Source organism: Cimex lectularius, unplaced genomic scaffold (genome assembly GCF_000648675.2).
Source record: "Cimex lectularius strain Harlan isolate CLEC.00 unplaced genomic scaffold, Clec_2.1 scaffold312, whole genome shotgun sequence".
In the NCBI taxonomy this organism is placed as follows: domain Eukaryota; kingdom Metazoa; phylum Arthropoda; class Insecta; order Hemiptera; family Cimicidae; genus Cimex; species Cimex lectularius.
In genome coordinates this window covers 317,111-339,997 of record NW_019392856.1, presented here as the reverse complement: position 1 = coordinate 339,997, position 22,887 = coordinate 317,111, and the positions used below count along the sequence as shown (strand labels likewise).

At 35.0% G+C, this 22,887-nt stretch overlaps 2 protein-coding genes across 2 annotated transcripts in view; one reads left to right on the top strand and one right to left on the bottom strand.

Annotated features, from left to right (window-relative positions):
* The window catches only part of LOC106661907, a 76,575-nt gene that overhangs the window by 23,164 nt on the left and 30,524 nt on the right, over positions 1-22,887 (bottom strand). Inside the window, exon 2 of the mRNA XM_014385649.2 lies at positions 9,798-9,851. Coding sequence (XP_014241135.1) covers positions 9,798-9,851 — 54 coding nt within the window. The remainder of the gene's footprint in view (positions 1-9,797; positions 9,852-22,887) is intronic.
* On the top strand, positions 21,962-22,830 carry LOC106661908 (tetraspanin-14-like). The gene has a single exon (XM_014385650.1). It carries the CDS (start codon positions 22,043-22,045, stop codon positions 22,769-22,771), a length of 729 nt encoding a protein of 242 aa, XP_014241136.1. The 5' UTR covers positions 21,962-22,042; the 3' UTR covers positions 22,772-22,830.

The following is a 22,887-nucleotide window of genomic DNA, read 5'->3' as shown; positions in this document are numbered from 1 at the left end:
CAAATCCACCCTACATCCAAAAGCCTGGTGCTCCACCAAGACATTTTATTCTGTCAACTACTGGGAAGTGGCTGCTTCGGTCTAATATCAGAGATTATTATTAAAGTTCTTTCTTGGAGCACAGTAGCTGGCGTTGTTAATCAGATGCGTATTCCAATTCCTTGCATACTGCTAACAGCTCAGCATGATTATTACTGTACCAATTCGCAAGTTTTATTTTCTTGATATGAATTTCTCTCTCACTCCCTCTCACTCTCTCTCTCTCTCTCTCTCTCTCTCTCTCTCTCTCTCTCTCTCTCCTCTCTCTCTGTCTATGTGTGTGTGTGTGTGTGTGTACTTACAATATTTTCAAGTACTCCATATCTCAAATAAATTTTCTTTCTTCAAAATTTTTGCATATTATTGAAAATTGATATCCAGGTGAAATATAGAAATAAAAAATGTGCTTTGACGTTTTGAAAAAAAAAAAAAAAAGTTATCCTTGATATCTACATATACGTTGATCAATGCCATATTTTGAGATTTACCTCTTTGTCTAATGTCTCTATGTATTATTTATTCATGATGTTAGATATACCGATCTCAACAACGTTTATTATTATTATTATCATCTATCTATTATATTATTATATTCTATTATATATATTATTTTTGTAACTGACAATACAAGACGAAAATGGAGAAAATGACTTATAATGTTGTTGATTTTCCTTCAATTTTCCTTTATTGTTTTATAACCGTCTGATACCGTTCAAACTGGAACACCTCCGTGACTGTCTTGTGACTTGGTAATTTTGTGTGTTAATAGGGAACGTTATGAAAGTTTGGTGTCAACCTTGAATATAAAAGAACGGTGTTTCCAATAGCCTCTTTTGTTCTTTTTGAAAATAAAAAACCCCATTCAAAAAACCTCGCCCGGGGGCGAGTCCAGAAGCGCTCCATTTATTTAAGTATTACGTTCAAAAATTATTGCCACATCCGGTCATTTAATAAAGCTGGTTTTTGATAAAAACCCTATTTTCAGGAGACCTTCTCTGTCATTGTCAGCCTTGTTCTGTATCGTTTTTAGCTTTTGATCTTCCTACAATTCGGAGCTCACTGATATATTTTATTCAATGGTAACAATTTAAGCAGTTCAACGACTGCCCGCATGCTGATCAAACATTGCCAAAAGATAATGTTTCTTTTTCTGTTGAACGTCCGGCTCAAAATGAACCGAAGGACAAGGCCAAAACACTCAACACAACGGTTCAAGTCGTAAGTGATAGCGAAAGGAGAGACATTGTCATGCTCACGCGCTACATTTTCTACTCCCCATTTAAAAATATTTAACATAAACATTACCATTGTATAAATTCATTTTTTTGTAATCTAAAATTTTCGAGCATTGTACAAATTCATTTTATTTATTTATTTTTTAATCTAAAATTTCTAGCATTGTATAAATTCATTTTTTCACATCCTACATGTATTTGTAAATTTTAAACAATGTTTATAAATCCCTAGTCCTGAAGATGATCTCAATAAAGATCGAAACGTTGGCACGATAAAGAAGATGTTTTTCTAAAACCTACGTCACACCAGACCACATCTCACGACCTCCGAATAATCATAAAAATCTTAGTATGGTTTAGGTTCTAGATCCTGCATCCACGAAGAAAAATATTTACTGAAGATCTTTAACGTGTCTGTAAAAACATTGACACGGAGTAAACTATTTAACTTAGGAAATTAACTTAATATAAAAGTTATTAGATTTTTCTTTTCTAGCAATATTAATTTAAACAGTTCAATAAAGACCTTAGCATACATTTTTTTCAACAGGTTCCTTTGTGCTGAGGTTGGCCAAATGGCTAGTTTTAGTTACACCCTCGGGGAAGGTCCTCGGTATAGGGTTACCTTTATCTCCTCAAGAAAGGAAGCCTTTTCCAAATACAATTTGTTTTAAGAAATGGATGGTCCTTGAGTTCTGCAAGAATGGAGGAAGTCACATATAACAGTAGGCGTGGTGCTGGGTCGCCGGTTCAGGGTTTCTCCTATCCCTGCCCTCTCTCTTTCCGGTCAATCCGTATTATTTCCAGTTTTGTTCTGTCACTTTACAACTTACAATTTTTTCTAAATTTGAAAATAAAGTCTTCTACTTGATATTAACATTTTTTCATCGAGTAATTATCTTTTATTCCGACCTATTACAAAGCTTTGTGTCCAAAGTGGCTCTATTTATCTCAAAATTAATACGATATTTGTCCTATAATAACATGTATATTATTATTTTATTATACACAGTCACGACCTTCATGTAACAATTGGGTTTCAACTGTGTACTCCAATTTTGTTTAACACATCATGCTTTATTACTATTATCATTATTCAATGACCACTCGTGGTTGTATTTAAGAGATCTTGGTCGCAATGGGTTATAAAACGAAATTTCACAATTTCAAAGAAGAAAACAATAGCTCACAGAGTTCACAGTTAATTGCAAAAGATGCCATGTCGATGCGCTTACATGCGGAGAGACAACGTCATAAATGTTCGATATTTTTTGCTTTCTATCATTTAATAATGCCTTACATCAAAAGCCGTTCTTCTCCTTGGGCAATCCTATTATTTTACGTGACGTTCCGACATTAAACAAAATTACAAATCAACCGTTGACGATTATTATTTCATTGTTTGCAATCTGTTTTGTTTCGCATATTCAAGCATCATTTAATATGAAGGTGGGAGATAAAAATTGGCAACAATCAATCAATAAGTAGTCATATAGTGCTTAAGAAAAGGAGAAGAGAAGAAATAGAGAGACACACGGACCCAAAAAAGAGTGTAAGAGAGAGAGAGAAAGAGAGAGAGTCAGTAATAAAGAAAGACAGACAGACCAACAAACCAACAAAAATAGTATGCGAGAAAAGAGACTGTCAGACCGAAAAAAGAAAGTAAGAGATATCACATTTACACTTATAATTCATATTGTAGAGAGAAAAAAATTGTTTTGTTGACAATATAATTTTTTATAAATATTTCATTTTGTTTTCCTTGGCATGGAAAAAAAAGAGAGGGAGAGAGGGGGACAAACAGACCGATAGGCAGACAGAGAAAAACAGACAGACAAAAATGGGGAATAAGAGTGACTGTGTAAGTGAAAGAGCATATAAACATAGATAAAGAAAATTAGAAATCTAGAAGGAGGGAAGTAAAGAGAAAGAGCGAGAAAGAAAGAAAGAGAGAGAGAGAGAAAGAGAGAGAGAGAGAGAGAGAGAGACGGACAGACATCTATACAGAGAAATATACAGGCAGGTTGTCAGACAAAAAGACGGACAGAGAAAAACAGACAAAAATGGGGAATGAGATTAAAAGAGAATACAAACATAGATAAAGAAAGTTAGAAATCTAGAAGGAGGGAAGTAAAGAGAAAGAGCGAGAAAGAGAGTGTGTGAGGGAGAGAGAGAGAGAGAGACAGAGTGAGAAGGACAGACATCTATACAGAGAAATATACAGGTAGGTTGGCAGACAAAAAGACAGACAGAGAAAAACAGACCAAAATGGGAAATGAGAGTGAAAAAGAATACAAACATAGGTAAAGAAAGTTAGAAATCTAGAAGGAGTAAGGAGAAAGAGCGAGAAAGAGAGAGTGTGAGACGGACAGACATCTATACAAAGAAATATACATGCAGGTTGTCAGACAAAAACTGATTTGTGTGAATGATTGATGAATGATCTGTGATTGAGTGAATGAGTGATAGAGAATAGCAAGAGAAAGGAGGTGATTCATATTGAGACAAAAGAAGATTAGAGAGTGAATACTGGGATAGGGTGATGTGTGTGAGAGAGAGGAGGCGAGAGAGAAAGAGAGAGAGAGAGAGAGAGAGAGAGAGAGAGAGAGAGAGAGACTGCGAACGAGAGAATTAGGCAAAAGAATGAGATAATATATAAGAAGGAATGAAGTAGAGAAAGGAAGTGAAAGAGAGAGTGGTGGACTTACCACACTTTCAATTTATAAGTTACTTTTTGTCGACAGTATAGATAGAAATATATTACACAAGTAGAACAGTTTTGATATTTACTAGGTATGGTTTCAGTTCCACAAAAACACACGATAACCTCCCGGCCTTTGGAAATCATCGAAGTCATTATTTTCATTTGCCATCCGTAATAAATGATTGTAATAAATTACCAGAAGCTGACAAGTAAGAAAACATTGCTCATATCGGTTGACAGGATCAGCTTTGCCAAGTTGAGTATCATCTTGTTTCATAACTGGGAAGTAAATACTACTTTATCACGACGAAGAGAAGACTTTGAGAAAAGTCTGCCAAAGTGACTGACACGAATTAAGTAATCGGACGATTGAGTGTCCAAAAGGGGCCATCAACCAGTCAGAACCCAACCACCACCTAATTTATCAGCCGGTGTAAAAATTTAATTACCCCCTGTTTAGTCAACGGGCTTTCATTAATCTGATATGATCTGTAATTATATGGAAATTTTTTCTTTTTAGTTTAAATCAAAACGATTTATGAACTTCTTTCTGAAGGAATTTATGTAATGGATTTTCTCTTTCCAATAAAGAGTGAGAGAAGTGGTAAAATCCGAAAAAGACTTGAATGCCTGGTCAGTGCTGTCCTATTGGCTAAACTATTTCCATGGCTAATGTGGAAACCGACAAGACTAAAGCATCAGAAAAGAAAGAAGAAAGAGAAACAAGTAAAAAAACAGAGAAACAGACATTCCGTCAAAAAGAGAGTATGAGGGAAATGGAGAATCTGAAGGAACAGAAAGACTGTTGGAACGCCAAAAATAATGAAAGGGAGAGAAAGATAAATAGTAAGAAAGAGAGTCAGACAGACCAATAAAACAAAGAGAAAGTCACATAGACAGACAGACAAAAAGAGTGTATCAGAGAAAGAGAAAGGCAGAAGAAGCCGAAAAAGAAAGGAACAGAGAGAAACTGACAGACCGACAAAAAGAGTGAACGAGAGAGCGTGAGAAACAGTAAGATATAGAAAGAGACAAACGGACCCAATAAAAGAGAGTAAGAGTGAGAGAGTCAATAAGAAAGGGAGAAACAGACAGACACAAAAAGAGAGTTTGGGAGGGAGAGAGAGAGGCAGACAGAGCAACCAACATGACGCTTGAGAGACAGAAGAGGGAGAGAGAGTGACAGAGAGATACATAAACATAGATATACAGAGAGGGAGTGAGAGTGTGAGAAAGGGAAGGAGAGAGAGAGAGACAGTAAGGGACAGATTGACAGATTGACAGATAGAATGAGAAACTGAGAGCACGATAGTTAAGTAAAAGAGAGAGACAGACAAAAGGAAAAAATGAGAGTGAGAAAAAGAGAAGTGTTACAGAGAAACGGAAAGACAGTATTTAATTTTTTTGGTCAAAAAATAGTGTCGTACAAATATCCAACAAGATTTTTTTTGTTCAAATTTTGACAATGAAGTAAACCTAGATTATCTTCAGTCCAAAAATGAACTTTTACAGAGTTTTCGCAGTATTTCATTAAGCTTAAAATGAAATGTTATTAAATTATGGGCTAGCCCTGTCTATTTTTGACAAGGCGTCGAATCATGAATATATCATTGCAAGAAATTGTTTAAATTCTCCCCTTAAAAAAAAACCACCGGCTTGCGAAATTTTCCACGATCCACGTTTAGAAAATCAATCGGCCGTTGAAACGTGGAACGAAAAGCCAATAAATTTTCGACACTGGAACCGTTGAAACTGCACTTGTAATGGTCCAAAATATGGGGAGATAGAGAGAAAATAAAATCCGCTCTGTTTTTCATTCCGGGGACAGTCAGTCATAAACTATTAAAATCTTAATGAGCGATTTCTTAATCCCAATCTTACGCCAGTCCATTAAAAACTATTTTCGTTTTTTTTATACCCATTACCACGGGCTGTGGCTGTTTGCTCGTCCGCAACTGGGGCACCTTTGGCAACTTTTTCAACAACCGTCTGCTCCATTGGAGTATGGCAACACTAGGCCATTGGAACGTTTACAAGCTGGCACAAATTAGACTGATTAGTCTTTAGAAAAAAAACTTTTTTGTCAACAATTTTGAACCATCTGGGAGACAACACTCGCAGGTAATAACATCCATATATATTTTTGAAATATTGTTTCTATAAAGAAAATTTAGCTAATTAAGAAAATTTAGCTAATTAACATGATATAAAAGGTAATAAAAAAACTCCAATATATGACGTATTAATTCAGATCGTCACTCTTCAGCCTACCTTTTCTTGTTAATTCGTTAATTCTTGATTAATCTTCCTTTTTACTTTCAAATTGTTCCAGATTTACGTTAAAATTTGTTACGTTAGGCATCTTTTTGTGTAATGTTTTAAGCTTTTAAGGTTAAACTTTTTCCTAGCAAAATCTATTGTAATAACAAAACAACAAAACAACAAAATAACAACACTCGTGACACTGACTTTTTTATCTCAACTTAAAAACCTTAATTAATTGAATATTATTAATTGGTCAAGCGGACCCCGAAAAATAGTGAATTTAATTGATTAAAATGAAGTACACTTCACTAAAGCTCTCCGTGGCCATCTCATTGTCGCGGAGAATCCAATCCGATTACACGACATTTGAAAAATGGCAAACAGGAGGGAAAATTCAAAAGGTGGGGTTGAAATGGGAAGTTAGTGCCCGAGGGGATGGAAGTCAAGATANCTCTCTCTCTCTCTCTCTCTCTCTCTCTCTCTCTCTCTGTCTCTGTTCCTTCAGAATTTCCCTTTCTCTGATACTCTCTTTTTGCTGTTCTGTTTGTCTCTCTGTTACATAGAACATAACTCTCTCTCTCCCCCTCTCTCATACTATTTTTTGGGGTCTTTCAATCTCTCTATGTTTCTTCAGTTTCCTTCTTTCTCTCATACTTTTTGTCCGTCTCTCTCTCTCTCTCTCTCTCTCTCTCTCCCTATCTATCTATCTATCTATACATGTGTCTCTATCTCCCTACCTACCTCTGGCTATTTCAACGTCTTCTGCACTTGAGTGTAGTTTATTTAATAATTTTAACAGGTTCGATAAAATTTGTTATTACATTTTTTACTAAACATAACACACATAACTACATAACTATTTTTCGTGGTCCGCTTGACCAATTAATAACATTCAATTAATTAAGGTTTTTAGTTGAGATAAAAAAGTCAGTGTCACGAGCGGGATTCGAACCCACGACCTTGCTGACCTTACGTTGCATGATAGCTCAGGTGATAGAGGAAAGAGAGAGAGTTAGTGAGAAACCGAGGAACTGATTCATTGACAAAAAGAGAGTGAGAGAGAGAGAGTCAGTCAATTAAGCAGCAGAGATCAGAGAGACAGACAAATAGCGAGTAATTATATAAAACGCATACGACGCATCCTAGATCTTAGTTCTATTAACAACTGTACAACTTTTATTTTAATTCACTTCGGGACAGTTTTAATTTGACGTCAACTCGTCTGATTTGACAGATAACTTCCCAAGAAATGTTAATTTGCCTCGACAATAACAATGGAGAGAGAGGCCGTCCGCTTTTGTCCTTTCGAGATGATGTCGGAAAGCACTTGCCAAGGACTATCTTTGTCACCGTCCTGTGTCTAATGCCGACATTTGTTGCTCTCCAAGTGATCACAAGCTTTGAAACAATTTGACGTTATTGTTGGGCGATTTTGGGTTAAGGGTAACTTCGTGCCGAAACTTGACAAAGCTATCCTTTCAGTTGTTCTTTATCCGGTGATTCATTTTCTTTTTTTAATTATATTTTCTGATCGACAAACTATTCTAATTCTTATTTTTAAAAAAAGGCCAAATTATAAATCAATCAGACAATTCTTTTAAGATTTTAGGCAAGTCAATTCATTAGTTTTCGTCCACTTGACCAATTAATATTTCTCAATTATTTAAGGTTTTTAGTTGAGATAAAAAAGTCAGTGTCACGAGCGGGATTCGAACCCACGACCTTCGACTACTCTATCACCTGAGCTATCGTGCAACGTAAGGTCAGCAAGGTCGTGGGTCATCTTCTCCACTCTATTCTTGTTTTTAATGTTGTACATATTTTCTTGCTCATTGTTACATGTAACCTACTTGAAAGTAGTTGTAATGTACCACAAATTAAAAAAAAAATTAACACGAAAATTTCATTTTGTTTTGTGAACTTTTCATCAAATAAATTGATCAAATTGAATATTCTGCTGCCGAATAAATACTTGCATGTAAGTACGCAAATTTCACTCATTTTTATTATGAGATATGGTTGTGTATAAAAATTATAATGTTTAACTACCGACCTCATAGAACAAAAGAAAATGGAAAAAAAATTAAAAAATTAATATTTTCAAAAAATCCAAGAGCCATCAATTTTGAAAGTATTCCATAGTTGAGAAATAAAATTGAGTTTCAGAAAACAATTNCACTAACTCTCTCTCTTTCCTCTATCACCTGAGCTATCATGCAACGTAAGGTCAGCAAGGTCGTGGGTTCGAATCCCGCTCGTGACACTGACTTTTTTAATCTCAACTAAAAACCTTAATTAATTGAAAATTTTAGGCAAGGTTGAAAATCGTTGTAGTAATACCAATAGGTATCTTCTCCACTCTACTCTTGTTTTTAATGTTGTATATATTTCCTTGCTCATTGTTACATGTAACCTACTTGAAAGTAGTTGTAATGTACCACAAATTTAAAAAAAAAATTAACCCGAAAATTTAATTTTGTTTTGTGAACCTTTCATCAAATAAATTGATCAAATTGAATACTCTGCTGCCGAATACATACGCAAATTTCACACATTTTTATTATGAGATATGGTTGTGTATAAAAATTGTTACGTTTAACTACCGACCTCACAGGACAAAAGAAAATGGAAACTTGCATTTAATAAATATTTTTAAAAAAATTAAAAAATTAATATTTTCAAAAAATCCAAGAGCCATCAATTTTGAAAGTATTCCATAGTTGAGAAATAAACTTGAGTTTCAGAAAACAATTAAAAATTTGGGATTCCATTTTGAAATAAACAAATGACGACGATACATCGAAAGAAAAATTGACGTCAGTTTTGGAATCTACGCAAAAACAAAGGTGGTTACTATTTGTCACTTTTTTGCATCTGTTCAAAAAATAGGGAAACCCTGCTGATGCGTGTTAAAAAAGACACCCGGCATAGAAAATATTTTGCTTTTTGGGATTGTAAGGGCAAGTCGATGTGGGTGAGAGGAGAGGTTATTGGAGATGGTTGGATTATTTTTTGTACGAAAGGGGTTTTGAGGTCATTGTTGGAGACGTAGTAAGAAGCATTGACTATGATTCTGAAGGATTGGAATGTCTGTACCCTTTGGATGATGGAAGGTTTAACGGTGCTCCACCGTTCCAGTCCATACATCCAAATTGAATTTGGCATTTTCTTGTATATTTTCCATTTGTGTTTTATTGAAACTTACTGTTTGCGTGACGGTAGTCTGTAGAGTAGTCCGAAGTTTGTTCACTGCTTGTCATTTTAGTCGTGTATGTTCGTACGAGGTTAGTCTTGAGTCCAGATGGAACCGAAGGTAGTGGACGCAGTCAATTTTTAGGAGAAGGGTTTTGCTTCGAAGGATGAATTTTGGAAGCTTTTGCTTTCACTAAGCTTTATACGCCAAGGTCTGCTCCATTTACTTAGTACAATATTTGTAGTTGTAAATAAAAAGTAAATGTAATAAAAAATCTCACAATAATATTAATTTTAAATACTTCGTAATTTAATTATATTTAAATATTATAATTAAATAGTAATAAAGTAAGTGTTATTACCTTCATCTACCGGCACTCTTGTAATTGATGCAGAGCCTTTAGCAATTATTCCATCTGTAATAGCAAAAATACAAATTTAGAATATAATTTAGAATAAAATTATTAAACTAACGAAATTTTTTTTTAACATCCTACATGTATTTGTAAAATTTAAGGCATGTTTATAAATCCCAGGCCCTGAAGATGATCTCAATAACGATCGAAACGTTGGCACGATAAAGAAAAAAGTTTTTCTAAAACCTACGTCACACCACACCGCATGTCACGATCTTAATCATTAAAAAATAAAGTGTAATACGTTTTATTGGAATATCAAGGTTTATTAATAATTAAATTGTTTTACAAAGCTGGTAAAATTTCAGCCCAGGTTTGTTAGGGATCAAGTGACGGTTAGCGTTGTTTCATTAAAAATTAAAGGCAATAAAAGAAAAAACTGAAAGTCACTCGTTAGGACTCTGTGCGTGCTTACATAAAGTCCTCCCAACAACGAGTATCACTGATTTGGGTCGAGATAAAAGGTCCCAGGCTGTGATATACTCGGACGGATCGTGAGCCGTTCCTCTTCCTTGTTAAACCTATTTTAAAACTTTCTCGCGCTATTTCGGGCTCTTTTTTGATACGATTTAAAACGGATAAACAAGAGGCACAAAATGAAGCGGCCTAACTCAAATAGGCCGAAACAAAATTAAAACCACGCGGCGTTTCCTGCTCGTTCTATAATCAATCAGGGCAAAATTGAATTTGCCGATTGTAATCGAAACTTTGTAATTGCCGGGTGCGGTTGTCTCACAACTCTTCTTTTTTTCTTTCTTTTAGAAATGTTTGGATTCTTTGGAGAAATCCTTTCACTTCCGAAAAAATATGGTGTTCGCTTTCTCGCCCGATCAGACTGTGCGGTCGATCTCCTAAAAGGTGGAAGCTGTTTACTTCTCATTAACAAACACGTGTTTATGTTTATAAAAGTCAAATTTTTATTAAATGATTACATTAATTTATTGCAATATCATTGTTGCACATTAGCCTCAAAACAAAAAACGAATCGAAAATTCAGATTCAAAATTATTAATAATTACAATCAATTCACAACATATTTAAAATATATCGTGGTAAATATGTTTTGGCTGTTCGACAATTTTATCAGCTAACTTAGGTTATTCATTGTTTTTGCGAGTTCTCGTTAATTAATGAACATTTTTAATGCTAAATTTAAGTAAAAAGACAGAGGTACTAGATTATATGTGCCTTGATATTGATTTTTTGATAAAGTAGTATTTATCCTGCCTTGATCATCGTCTTTCACATCCTTCCTTTATCTATCTAATTTTATATTCCTTTCTGATAAAGCTTCCTAAGCAGTTAACACTTCGTGGAAGCCAAAGCCTAACCACAAAATAGTTTACGAAATAGCACACTTTCTATAACTAACACCAAAAGGAATTAATCCAAAGGTGCCCCTATGGTTTACGCTTGTTAGACCCACTATAACCTACGGATCAGTGGTTTGGTGTACGAATACATTACAGGTCACAATTCTTAGTACTACCCAGAGACTAGCTGCATTACTGGAGCAATGAGAACCCACTGCTGTCATATAATCTCCTAGGAGATTCCTATCCTCCTTAATCTATAATTACTATATCCATCCAGGGAGAAGGTAGAGGCATAATTCACAGACGAATGCAGGGACATATGGTTCCCAAATACTCGGTCGTCCTGAAAAGGACAATGAGAATCTTTAACGTCCGTACCTAGCCATACCGGACGTTTTGATTCTCAAGATGAGAGGTGACGCACCTCCCCTCGCTCCCGGACGTGTGTTACAGCCGCGAGCTATGGTGTAGAAGCCCGAGGGGCAAAGTTGGATCTCGCTCTCCGCTTGCCCATTCCGAGTGGTCGGGTCCGCATTAAGCATCGAACCGTATGCCGCGCGTAAAGGGCTTCCCAAGGTGGCCGAAATGCATCAGCTTGGTCTCCTGCAATGGGGCTCCTCCAGCGTAAGGACTTCCGGATCCACTCCGTCCGCGGTTTNCATTACTGGAGCAATGAGAACCCACTGCTGTCATATAATCTCCTAGGAGATTCCTATTCTCCTTACTCTATAATTACTATATCCATCCAGGGAGAAGGTAGAGACATAATTCACAAACGAATGCAGGGACATAAGGTTCCCAAATACTCGGTCGTCCTGAAAAGGACAATGAGGATCTTTAACGTCCGTACCTAGCCATACCGGACGTTTTGATTCTCAAGATGAGAGATGACGCACCTCCCCTCGCTCCCGGACGTGTGTTACAGCCGCGAGCTTTGGTGTAGAAGCCCGAGGGGAAAGTTGGATCTCGCTCTCCGCTTGCCCATTCCGAGTGGTCGGGTCCGCATTAAGCATCGAACCGTAAAGGGCTTCCCAAGGTGGCCGAAATGCATCAGCTTGGTCTCCCACGCACTCCCAGAGTATGGGGCTCCTCCAGCGTAAGGACTTCCGGATCCACTCCGTCCGCGGTTTTGTTTAAAGTGGAATTGCTAACCACCCCCTAGAGGAGACTGCTTTCGGTAAAGGACGCCGTTCGTGAAGGCACCACGAATGCAGGGACAGGCTTGATTTGCCAAGTAAGGCAACAAAGGAATAAGTAAAGCTTTGGAATTAACAAACGGATAAGGTTTTGGGAATGCTTGTCAACGCCATGATTCAAAATCAGATTTGTTAAGAAATTTCAAATTAAAATAACCGATAAAGCAGACTAAGAGAAATGGATTTCACCTAATACCGATTATGTTTCGTATATTGGGAAATTTGCCACTTTATTTCAGGCGTAGACTGTGGATATTGAACACTGCCAAGGAGATCAAAAGGCTATTACTAACAAAAGATGAGCCATACAGGACCGGACAGCACTAAAGGCTGTTAGCAACAGGGCACGTGGGCAACGAGGCCAATTGGCCAAAATAAAGTCCACCCAGATCATAGCCCGGGACCCTTTTGCTGCATACCAAATCGCCAAACTATCCTTCTGTCAATGGGTTAAGAACCTCGGTTCAATGGGAACGTATTCCACGACAGAGGTATGCGAAAAAGTTAATTAAAGAAACACTGTAGTACCTAGAATGCCTTAGGCTAGAACGATAGTAGGGCTACTGACTAGACTGCAAACTCCGGAGGCATATCTGTAGACTCGCAGTAGTAGAACCAGGCGAGCAGGCTAGTGCAGATATTGCCAGAAAGAATAGAATGGATTTCACAAAGCTTGGAGAAATGGGAAAAAGCCTTAAGCTTAATCAAGAGATCTAGAAAATGATATTGGTCGTGGTGCGCCAGGTTTTAGCCTGAATTCTACTAACATAAACCTAACCGTGTGAGATTATGATGAATTGTTAAATTTATGGAGTGATAGGTGAAAAAACGAAACCCTACTTTAAAAGGAAAACGAAAATTCTGATTTTTAAATTTACGGTTTTAGGTCATGAAATGTTTGGTTTATTATGCTTATCGTACCATCGCTAGTTGCATCTACATCTTTTATTCTATCAGCATTGGCATAATGCTCAATTATTCGACCAAGACTAAGATTCATTATTAAAGTTTTGATTTTATTCATCTGGGATAATATACTTTTATCTTTCTTGTTATACCGTGTACATTGCCCTATATTTGTTCTTTCTTTTTTCCATTCTACTGTTTTCGATGATGCTTTTAACGACTTCGTTACAAAAGAACTATCATGAATATAAAGTTAATTTTTTAATGTTATTTTACCTAGTTGGAATTTGAAAATAAACTCTGCCATAAAATCCCAAATGTTTACAGTTTCCATAAATGTATGTGTGTGGTATTCGTGTGCTTATGCGTGCGTCAATAATCTCTATCAACATGTTCGAAGACAAAAAGTATGATGCCTAGCCAGAAATGTTATTTAGAGTGGAGTAGTGTAGATTTAAAATAATTTTTCAAACTACGTAATTTTATAGTATTTTATTGTTCTCAACTATTTTAACTAGCTAAAAGTAATATAAAATAGAAGATACGACTTATGATAAAGGCGATGTCCAGTAATCACGCCAAACAAAATTTCGATGATTTTTGTAAACGATGATGATGATGATGATGATTCTTATCAGACTATTAAAATTTTAGCATTTTTCGTATAGACTTATTTATAATCTTGCATGTGGAAAAAAAAGGAAATACTACAACCCAGAACAGCGTGTGGACAAAGTGTGGTGAGGATAACAAAAAGGAAATGAAACCCGGGTGCGTTTAACGACCTATTGATAACAGTGTTTGCGGCTTGCGGTTATAAATAAGGTTTAATGATTTACTATTACAGTCAAATATTCTAGTTTGTCCTCGGTGCCGAGACCGTTCTTTCTAACTGTCAAACCTATATTAGCCGATTGTCAAATCGCCTGTTACAAAACTGTCTGTTTCAATCATCCCGGAAAGCCTACAACAGAAGGTTTTGAAAATTGCTAAACTTTTGTTTAAACCATACTGAACTATAATCTTGCATAATTCTGGATGACCGATTAAAAACGTGAAGCTCTGTTTTCGCCTCCAAAGAAAAAAAGTGGCGCCCCACATTCACTGTACTTTCCCTCGGTGAACCCGAAGTCAACCCGAAAGTCCCTGGAGGAACGAGAGGACGAATCTTTTGAAAACAGAACCCTCGTCCATCAAGAATTTCAGATATTCATTATCAAAATTACCGTTCAAAAAAATAACCATAAGTGCTTGGTTGTCTCTGCTGTCTGTCTGTCTCTTTCTCTCCCTCACTCTTTCTCTCTCTCACTCTCTTTCTTTCTCTTTCTCTTCTGTCTCTCAATTTCTCTCCTTTCTTATCTCTTTCGAACTCTATTCCTATTGTGTCTTTCTCTCTCTTTCTATTTCTCTTTCTCTTCTGTCTCTTAATTACTCTTCTTTCTTATATCTTTCGATCTCTATTCCTGTTCTGACTGTCTCTCTCTTTCTTTCTTTCTCTTTCTCTTCTGTCTCTCATTTTCTCTCCTTTCTTATCTCTTTCGATCTCTATTCCTGTTCTGCCTGTCTGTCTGTCTCTTTCACTCTCTCTCTCTCTCCCTCTCTCTCTTTATATTTCTCTTTCTCTTGTGTCTCTCAATCATTCTCCTTTCTTATCTCTTTCGATCCCTATTCCTGTTCTGCCTGTCTGTCTCTCTTTCTCTCTCTCTCTCCTTCCCTTTCTCTTCTGTCTCTCAATTTCTCTCTTTTCTTATTTCTTTCGATCCCTATTCCTATTCTGTTTGCTTGCCTGTCTCTCTCTCTATCAAAACACGCTTTCTCTTTCTCTTCTGACTCTCAATCACTCTCCTTTCTTATCTCTTTCCATTTCTATTCCTATTCTCTCTCTCTCTCTCTCTCTCTCTCTCTCTCTCTCTCTTTCTCTTTCTCTTTCTCTCTCTCTCTCTCTCTCTCTAATCACTCTCCTTTCTTATCTCTTTCCATTTCTATTCCTATTCTCTCTCTCTCTCTCTCTCTCTCTCTCTCTCTCTATCTATCTATCTATCTATCTATCTATCTATCTATCTATCTCTCCTCTTGAAAATGACCTTTTGTTTTATTTTGGCCATACTTCTTCTTTTTAGTCGAAACCAATGGAATCGGTCACAGTAGTATATGGCTCTTTGTGTGATATGTGTTGGTGATTGGGTTTGTTTGTATTTATAATTTGATTCTCTTAGTGTCTCAATGTATGTGTGGTTGTTTGTGTGTAATTTGTTCTTGGGTGTTTGTTTGACGTGTTACATGTGTATTTTTTTTTTTTTTTGTACGGTTGAGATGTGTTATAAATGTTTGCCTTGTGTACAAGTTTCGCGTTTTAATATTAGGTTTTTTTTAAACAAATTTAACGTTAGTGGATTGATGTTAATTGTAGTGATTAAAAAGAAAACTCATATAGCCACACTAATTTCTTTTCTTTTCTACATATTCTTCTTGCTGTGATTTTGTTTCTTTTGATAGTAATAATTGTGAGGTACCTACTTTACTTAACTGAAACAAGGAAATAAGCTTGCATAAATAGCTTCCAGTAAGTTTGAAGTTAAAAAACTGGCATTTGCTAATTGCTCTTGACATTAGGCTCGCGTTATTGACTCGCAGGAAGATGAATATTGATTACTCCCCACGGTTTTAATGAGGATGTCCTCGTTGACGTGGATTCCTTGCAGGCCAAGGTCTTGAAAAGTATTGTCTTACGTTGCCCACGCTTTTGCCGCTTGCTTAATTTCAGCTGGGAATCGGCTAAGATTTGCATATATTATGTCCGTAGGTTCGGTCCTTTAAAAGCTCGGTCATAAAGCCTTTTGTCGATTATCTTTTTAATAGACCGGGCGCGTTTAAATCGAAGTATTCAAAAAACTGTGACGCGGAGACAAAAGACCGGCTGTTATACAAGGGACCGGCGTGTAACCGAGCTGGGTTACGCGGGTCCTCGATTTGTTCCAGAGGAACCAGTGAACTCGAGCGGACCTACTATCGTCACTTTAAATTGCCTATATAATTGTTTTTATGTAGATAACATCAAACAAAATAATTATTAAAATTAAAAAGGACAAGATTATTATAAAATAATTACTAATCACATTTCAGTTATTAAGAAGTGTAAAAACGTTGTAGTTTCAGCAGTCTGGAGAGGTGAAAGCACATCTTACTTTTTACAAATTGTACAGGTATACTAGATTATCCGAAATTTATTCTTTCCAACTTATACATCTGCGTTAGATTACCCAAGTGAATAATTTGAAGACTTTCTTGTTTATCTTTAGCTTTTTTTAGCTGTAAACTAAAAAGGGCAATTTATTGTCTCCACATGGGGACCGAAACAGGTTCATGAATTTATTATTGCTTTTGGTGTTTACATCACTAAAAAGGATCCAAGGAATCCCCGATCCTTTTCGTCCTTTTACAAAACTAACACAGGGATTAATGGTCTTTCAAAGTTTACATAGATGTTACATCGTTTAAACTTTTATCTTAATTATATTTCTTCCAGGAGAGAGTTTATTTGAAGAAAGAAAAACATTAAAATAATTATTCGGAGATGGTGAGATGCGGTGTGGTGTGACGTTGGTTTTAGAAAAACATTTTCTTTATCGTGCCAACGTTTCGATCTTAATTAAGATCATCTTCAGAGCCTGGGATTTATAAACATTTATAAACAACAGCCCCTCTCCATTCATACCAATACAATAAATACGCACTCAAACATAACACAGATTGGCAAAACAAGAACGAACCAAATACAATTTTAAAAAATATTTTCTCTTAAAATTGAAATAAGGGGAAACTAGAAACCGACTACCATGCCCTAAAGTCACTCTTATATCCGTCTGCATGCCTGCACGCTCTTTACATGTAGCCAAAGCATGACAAACGTCCATTATGTCCACATCGAGCAACGTTTCTCTGCACAAAGGGCACTTATGCGGGCTTTCGCCAAAAAGTCCGTATGTCAACAGCTTATGACCTATTCTAAGTCGCATAAGGGCGATACTTCTCCACATATGGTGTTGAATATATATTTAAAAAATAATGTACTTTCCTATTGGTGAATAATGTTCTGATTTGTCTTTTATCTATTGTGTAATTTTATTTATTCATTACACACTTAATTTTTCATAGTTTTATATTGATTCATAATTTTTTACTTTAAGCTAGTTTTCTAGTATTTTCAGTAGAACAGTCAATCTTTAAAATACAACTTAACTCTTTTCACAGTATTTCGTTTAAACTAAAAAAATATTGTCAAAGAAAATTTATACTCTTATGTTCAATTAATATGATGATTTTTTTCATAATTTTATATTGGTGTTTACTGTTTTTTCTAACACTGTGTAGATTTGTTTGAACGTGCAGTCTATTTTGCATGTACTGACACATTTAAGCTATAATGAAGAGCAATAAACAATTAAAAAGCCATTTCAGTCTAAAATTGGTTGCCTAAAACCAATAAATTATCTCACTCAATTACAAATCCTAGAGTTATGATAAGAATAATAATTTATCAATCATCCGAGAAGCTCTTGCATCAAGAACACGGCCCCTTAGAAAATCTAAATCGCTGAGGAGGTATCATCCTAACAGAAAATTTTTTGAAAGAAACAGGGGTGCTTATGATTTTTGAATTGTAAATAACTGTTTCGTGAAAATGTATTTATAAGCGTGAATGTATAGTACAAGAGAACCTATGGCGGAACATTGAGTATGTGTTTAGGTGTAAAGATGAATGAGTATGTACATAACTAGTTACGTGAATGTACATATTTAGGAATAAGAAAGAATGTGAGTGTGTCTAAGTAAAAACTATTTACGTTCGGGGATGTAATGACCTTGTTGTCGATGGCCCCTTTGATGAACTAATCAACTTTTTGCGATTATCACTACTTAAATCAAATTAACAAATCTCTCTCCATTCGCTTTATTTTATACTATTTCTTTTGTAATTATTGATACTCAATCATTAGAGTTGTACACGTTTTTCAAATATAAAATCACACGAAAGTAAAGCAAATTCGATAGTAACACGTACTTTGGTCTGTTTAGAAAATGTTTTTATATTATATTATTACTTTTGAAAATTGTTGACTAGTTCGAAATCTCTGCTCACAAATTGGTCAATGGTGTAATTGGCCCTGACCTCTTGTACAGAGAATTCATTTTCAGGGAACATCGAAATTGCTAGTTCCTGTCGGCGTTCAGGGCTATGTAAGCAAGATTTTTTTTTTTTATAAAAACAAAAAAAGTTTTCAAGAACTATTATATATTATAAAACTATAAATGTTACATATTCGACTTTAGTGATCTAGTAACCTTGACAGACTTTATACAACGAACACAAACCAACCTGTTCTTCAGATTACGGAGCCATAAAAGAAACAGTTTTCAGGTAATCCTGAATTATTAAAAGCGATGCAAATCGGAGAAAGTGTCAGAAGTCGCCGGTTTCATTACGTAAACGGCCAAGGATTCTGTGGAAGCCGGTGCCCTCGACAAAATTGTCGCCTATCCTGGAATAGAAGAGTCGGATAGTCACATCGTCTATTTTCCTTCCGCTCATGGCTATTAATTAGTGTCAGAGGATCGTTTTAAGCCGTTCATCAATCCGAAGGTGTTTTCCAACAGCCAGTGGTCTTTAAGTAACAGCCAAAATTGGTCTATTAACTTTTAACGGAGAGTTGTCGCAACCAGCTATGATATCCCAAAATGAAATATGTAACGACCGTTTTTATTACTCCGTGATTGAATTCCTTTCGTATTTCCTTAAAAAAAAAAAATACACTTGTGCTTGTGTGTGTGTACCGAGTTCGTCAAACTTTCGTGCCGACTCGTGTCAGGCGACAGTGTCTTCCTTGTCTGTTACCAAAAGGGTGGGAATTTGGTGATAGATCCGGTGCCAAGTTGATGACCGCCGTTGATAAACGCGTTCGTCCTTGGCCGAAAGAAAGCCGACGTCGATAAGAATTTGAAATATCCAAGACAGGAAGATGAAATTCTGGCACGTGCCGCTTTTAAGATAGTCTTTTCCTGGGTGTTCTTTAAATCAATCAGTGACAGTACAGTAACGTTCTAATAAATTGAACCCTTCATCTATAAATATTACAATAACCACATCTGAAAAAACTCCGGTATATTGCTCGGCTTAATTACACCTCCAGCCTTAAAAAACTGAATTAGCAATGTATGCATAAACGGACATTTTCATCTATCTAACTATTTAGAGCGTGTTTTTGTAAGCTTCATTGCCATAATTATTAAGTTGATAATTAGATATTCTAATTTTAAAAAGAAAATTGTCAATAAATTGACTATACATCGATGGAATTCATATCCATTTCTACTATGTATTGAAATCTTTCTAAATTAATAAATTTGTGCATGTGAAAAAGTTCTCAATTTTACAAGAAATGTCAATAAATTAATTACACTATTGAGAAAAATCAAGATTAACACCCATAGTTTGATGTATTTGGAATTCATAGACATTTTTAGTCATTAATTAATAATTTATCAACGTGTGCTTAGATGTGCATATGGAAAAGTTTCCCAATTGAACAAAAAATGGCAATAAATTGACTACACTGTTGTGAAAAATTGAAATTCTCTCATCTATTTTATGTATAATTTTTTACCTTTTTTTCTCTTCCTAAAAAAAGTTTCTTTAAATTAGGGGTTGTCCAAGAGTCAACAACAATAATATAAATAAAATCATCTATTTTTATTAATTACTTCTTGGAATTTCTAAATGGAACGTTTGAAGATATTTGGAAATTAATTAATAATTGATTAATTTATGGTAAATTAATAATTTATTTAGGTGAACATCTGAAAAGACTCTCACCTTAACAAGAAATGTCAATAAATTAACTACACAGTTGACACAAATTAAGATGCACACCCATACTTTTATGTAATTGGAATTCGTTCACGTTATTGTAAATTAATTAATAATTTAATAAGTTGTGCTTAGATATGTATGTGAAAAAGTTCTCAATTTAACAAGAAATGTCAATAAATTAACTAACTATTGAGAAAAATCAAGACTCACAACCATAGTTTTATGTATTTGGAATTCATACACGTTATTGTAAATTAATTAATAATTTAATAACTTGTGCTTAGATATGCATGTGAAAAAGTTTCTCAGTGGAACGAAAAATGTCAATAAATAGACTGTACTGTTGAGAAAAATCATGAGACTTTTTAGTCATTGATTAATAATTTATCAACGTGTGGTTAGATGTGCATGTCGAAAATTTTCTCAATTGAACAAAAAATGTCTATAAATTGACTACGCTGTTGTGAAAAATTGAAATTCTCTCATGTATTCTATGTATAATTTGTTTACCTTTTTTCTCTTCCTAAAATGTTTTTTTAAATTAAGGGTAGTCCAAGAGTCAATTACATTAATATAAATAAAATTATCTATTTTTATGAATGAATACTTGCAATTTCTAAATGTACGATAGTATAATATTTCTAAATTAATTAATAATTGATTAATTTGTGGTAAATTAATAATTCATTTAGGTGAACATCTGAAAAGATTCTCACCTTAACAAGAAATGTCAATAAATCGACTACACTATTGTGTAAAATCCAGATTCACTTACATAGTTTTATGTTTTTGGATTTTATACACATTTCTACATGCCTGATATGTTTGAACTATTTGTAAATTAATTAATGATTGATTAGTGCTTAGATGTGCTTGTGAAAAATTTCTCAATTTAACATGAAATTTCAATAAATTCATTACATTTTGTGAAAAATCACTCACATAGTTTTAAGTATTTGAATTTTATGCACGTTTTTACATGCACTCTGTAAGTGAATACATGACATTTATATATATACTTTACTATACATTTATATATATACATAAATATACATTTATAAATATACTATATATTTATATATATACATGACATACATGACATTCTATGCAGCGTCTGTAAGTTTAATATATCTAATAATACAAATTATTCGGTGCTGAGGTTCACTCATGGACGGTTATATCACGTGGAATATTTTACAATAAGTATGTAAAACAGGTGATCCCTTTGCAATAAATATGTCAAATGTGAATTTTCTCTGCCAACACATAAAAAATTATTTTTTGAATTTTCTAAATTTGAATTGATTGCAATCAAAAATACTGACAAATTTGGTCAGTGTTGAATAACCCTAACAGTAGCTAATTATCGTTAACTTTCATACAAGAAATGCTAAATTAGTTTTTTCTTAAGTAATAATTAACTGTCAGTTCTTTGTGGACGAAGCTTTGTATGTTACATACAGCTGACTTGTCTTCCAAAGATCTTTACTTTTTCGGAATAGAAGATATCCAGATGAGGGCATTAATAGCATTGTTTAAGTATTTTCTTGGCTAACTTTTGGCATATGGCATGGCTTTTGACATTCTATCATCAGGGCCTAATTCATAAAAGTAATAGAAATAATAATAGAACCATTGTTATAGATAATAACATAATAATAAATGTCGCTGAAAGCCGAGAGACCATGTTGTAGTTTTAAACGACTAATCTACGGGTGTAATTATGTTATTATTTTTTTTATAAATGAACAACATACATTCACTTAATAAAGAAGATGAAGGAACGGTAGTATTCCGTATATGCAGGAAATAAACAGATGTGACGGATTGGATAGGAAAGTTTTATTAGAGTCATTCATTTTTTAAATAGTTTTTGTTTGTTTTAAGAAGCTATTAAATTCGATTATGGGTAAACTTAAAAGGGCGTACTTCCTAATTGCAATCATCGTCAATGGGTTATTAGGAATCGGCATTATTGTAATCGGTTCGAGGAAAATGAACGATGCCCTCCTCGTCAAGGCTTTTCTCGTTGATCAAGTCCTTGTCGTAAAGGGATTTATCAGCGTGGGGATTGTTCTATTCGTAATATCCATTGTCGGCATCGTGGGGGTGATATCGAAGAGTGACCCCTTGTTCAAAATATACGCGTGTTTTATGTTGGTTCTGGCATTGACTCAAATCGCAATCGGTTCTATTATGATTATTCGGGTTAAAGACTTCCGCCACACTCTCAACAAGGCACTCGAGGAAAATTTCCGAACGTACGACGAGCACAAAATCGAAATGGACCAATTCCAGTTGGCCCTATTATGCTGCGGCATATGGGGCGCGAAAAAATGGGACATAGCGGAACTACCATCATCGTGTTGCGGCCGGGAAACAGGTACTTGCTCGGTATCATCGGCCTACAGTTCCTCTTGTTCCGATAAAGCGGGAAGTCTAATCGAAAACGGTCTCTATTTGATGAGCATCTTTTCCTTCGTTCTCGTTCTGTTGGATATACAATGTGTCTTTTTATCCTGTTGCTTAAGCAAATTCTACGTTCGGAAGATAGTCGACAAATTTCCAAGGGATTCGTCACCCGAAGAAAAAAAGAGTCATTCCTCCAAGCTCCTTTCTCCGCGAAAAGAATGAATACAATTGTATACAAGAAAGAAAGAACATAACAGCAGTGAGATTCTTGAATACAAATTGAAATAATAAAAAAAAACTTTTAAAACAAAAATGTCTTATAAATCCTTATTAATCTG

Coding starts and splice junctions, on each gene's coding strand:
- LOC106661908 (XM_014385650.1), top strand. CDS start 22,043: ATGGGTAAACTTAAAAGGGCGTACTTCCTAATTGCAATCATCGTCAAT.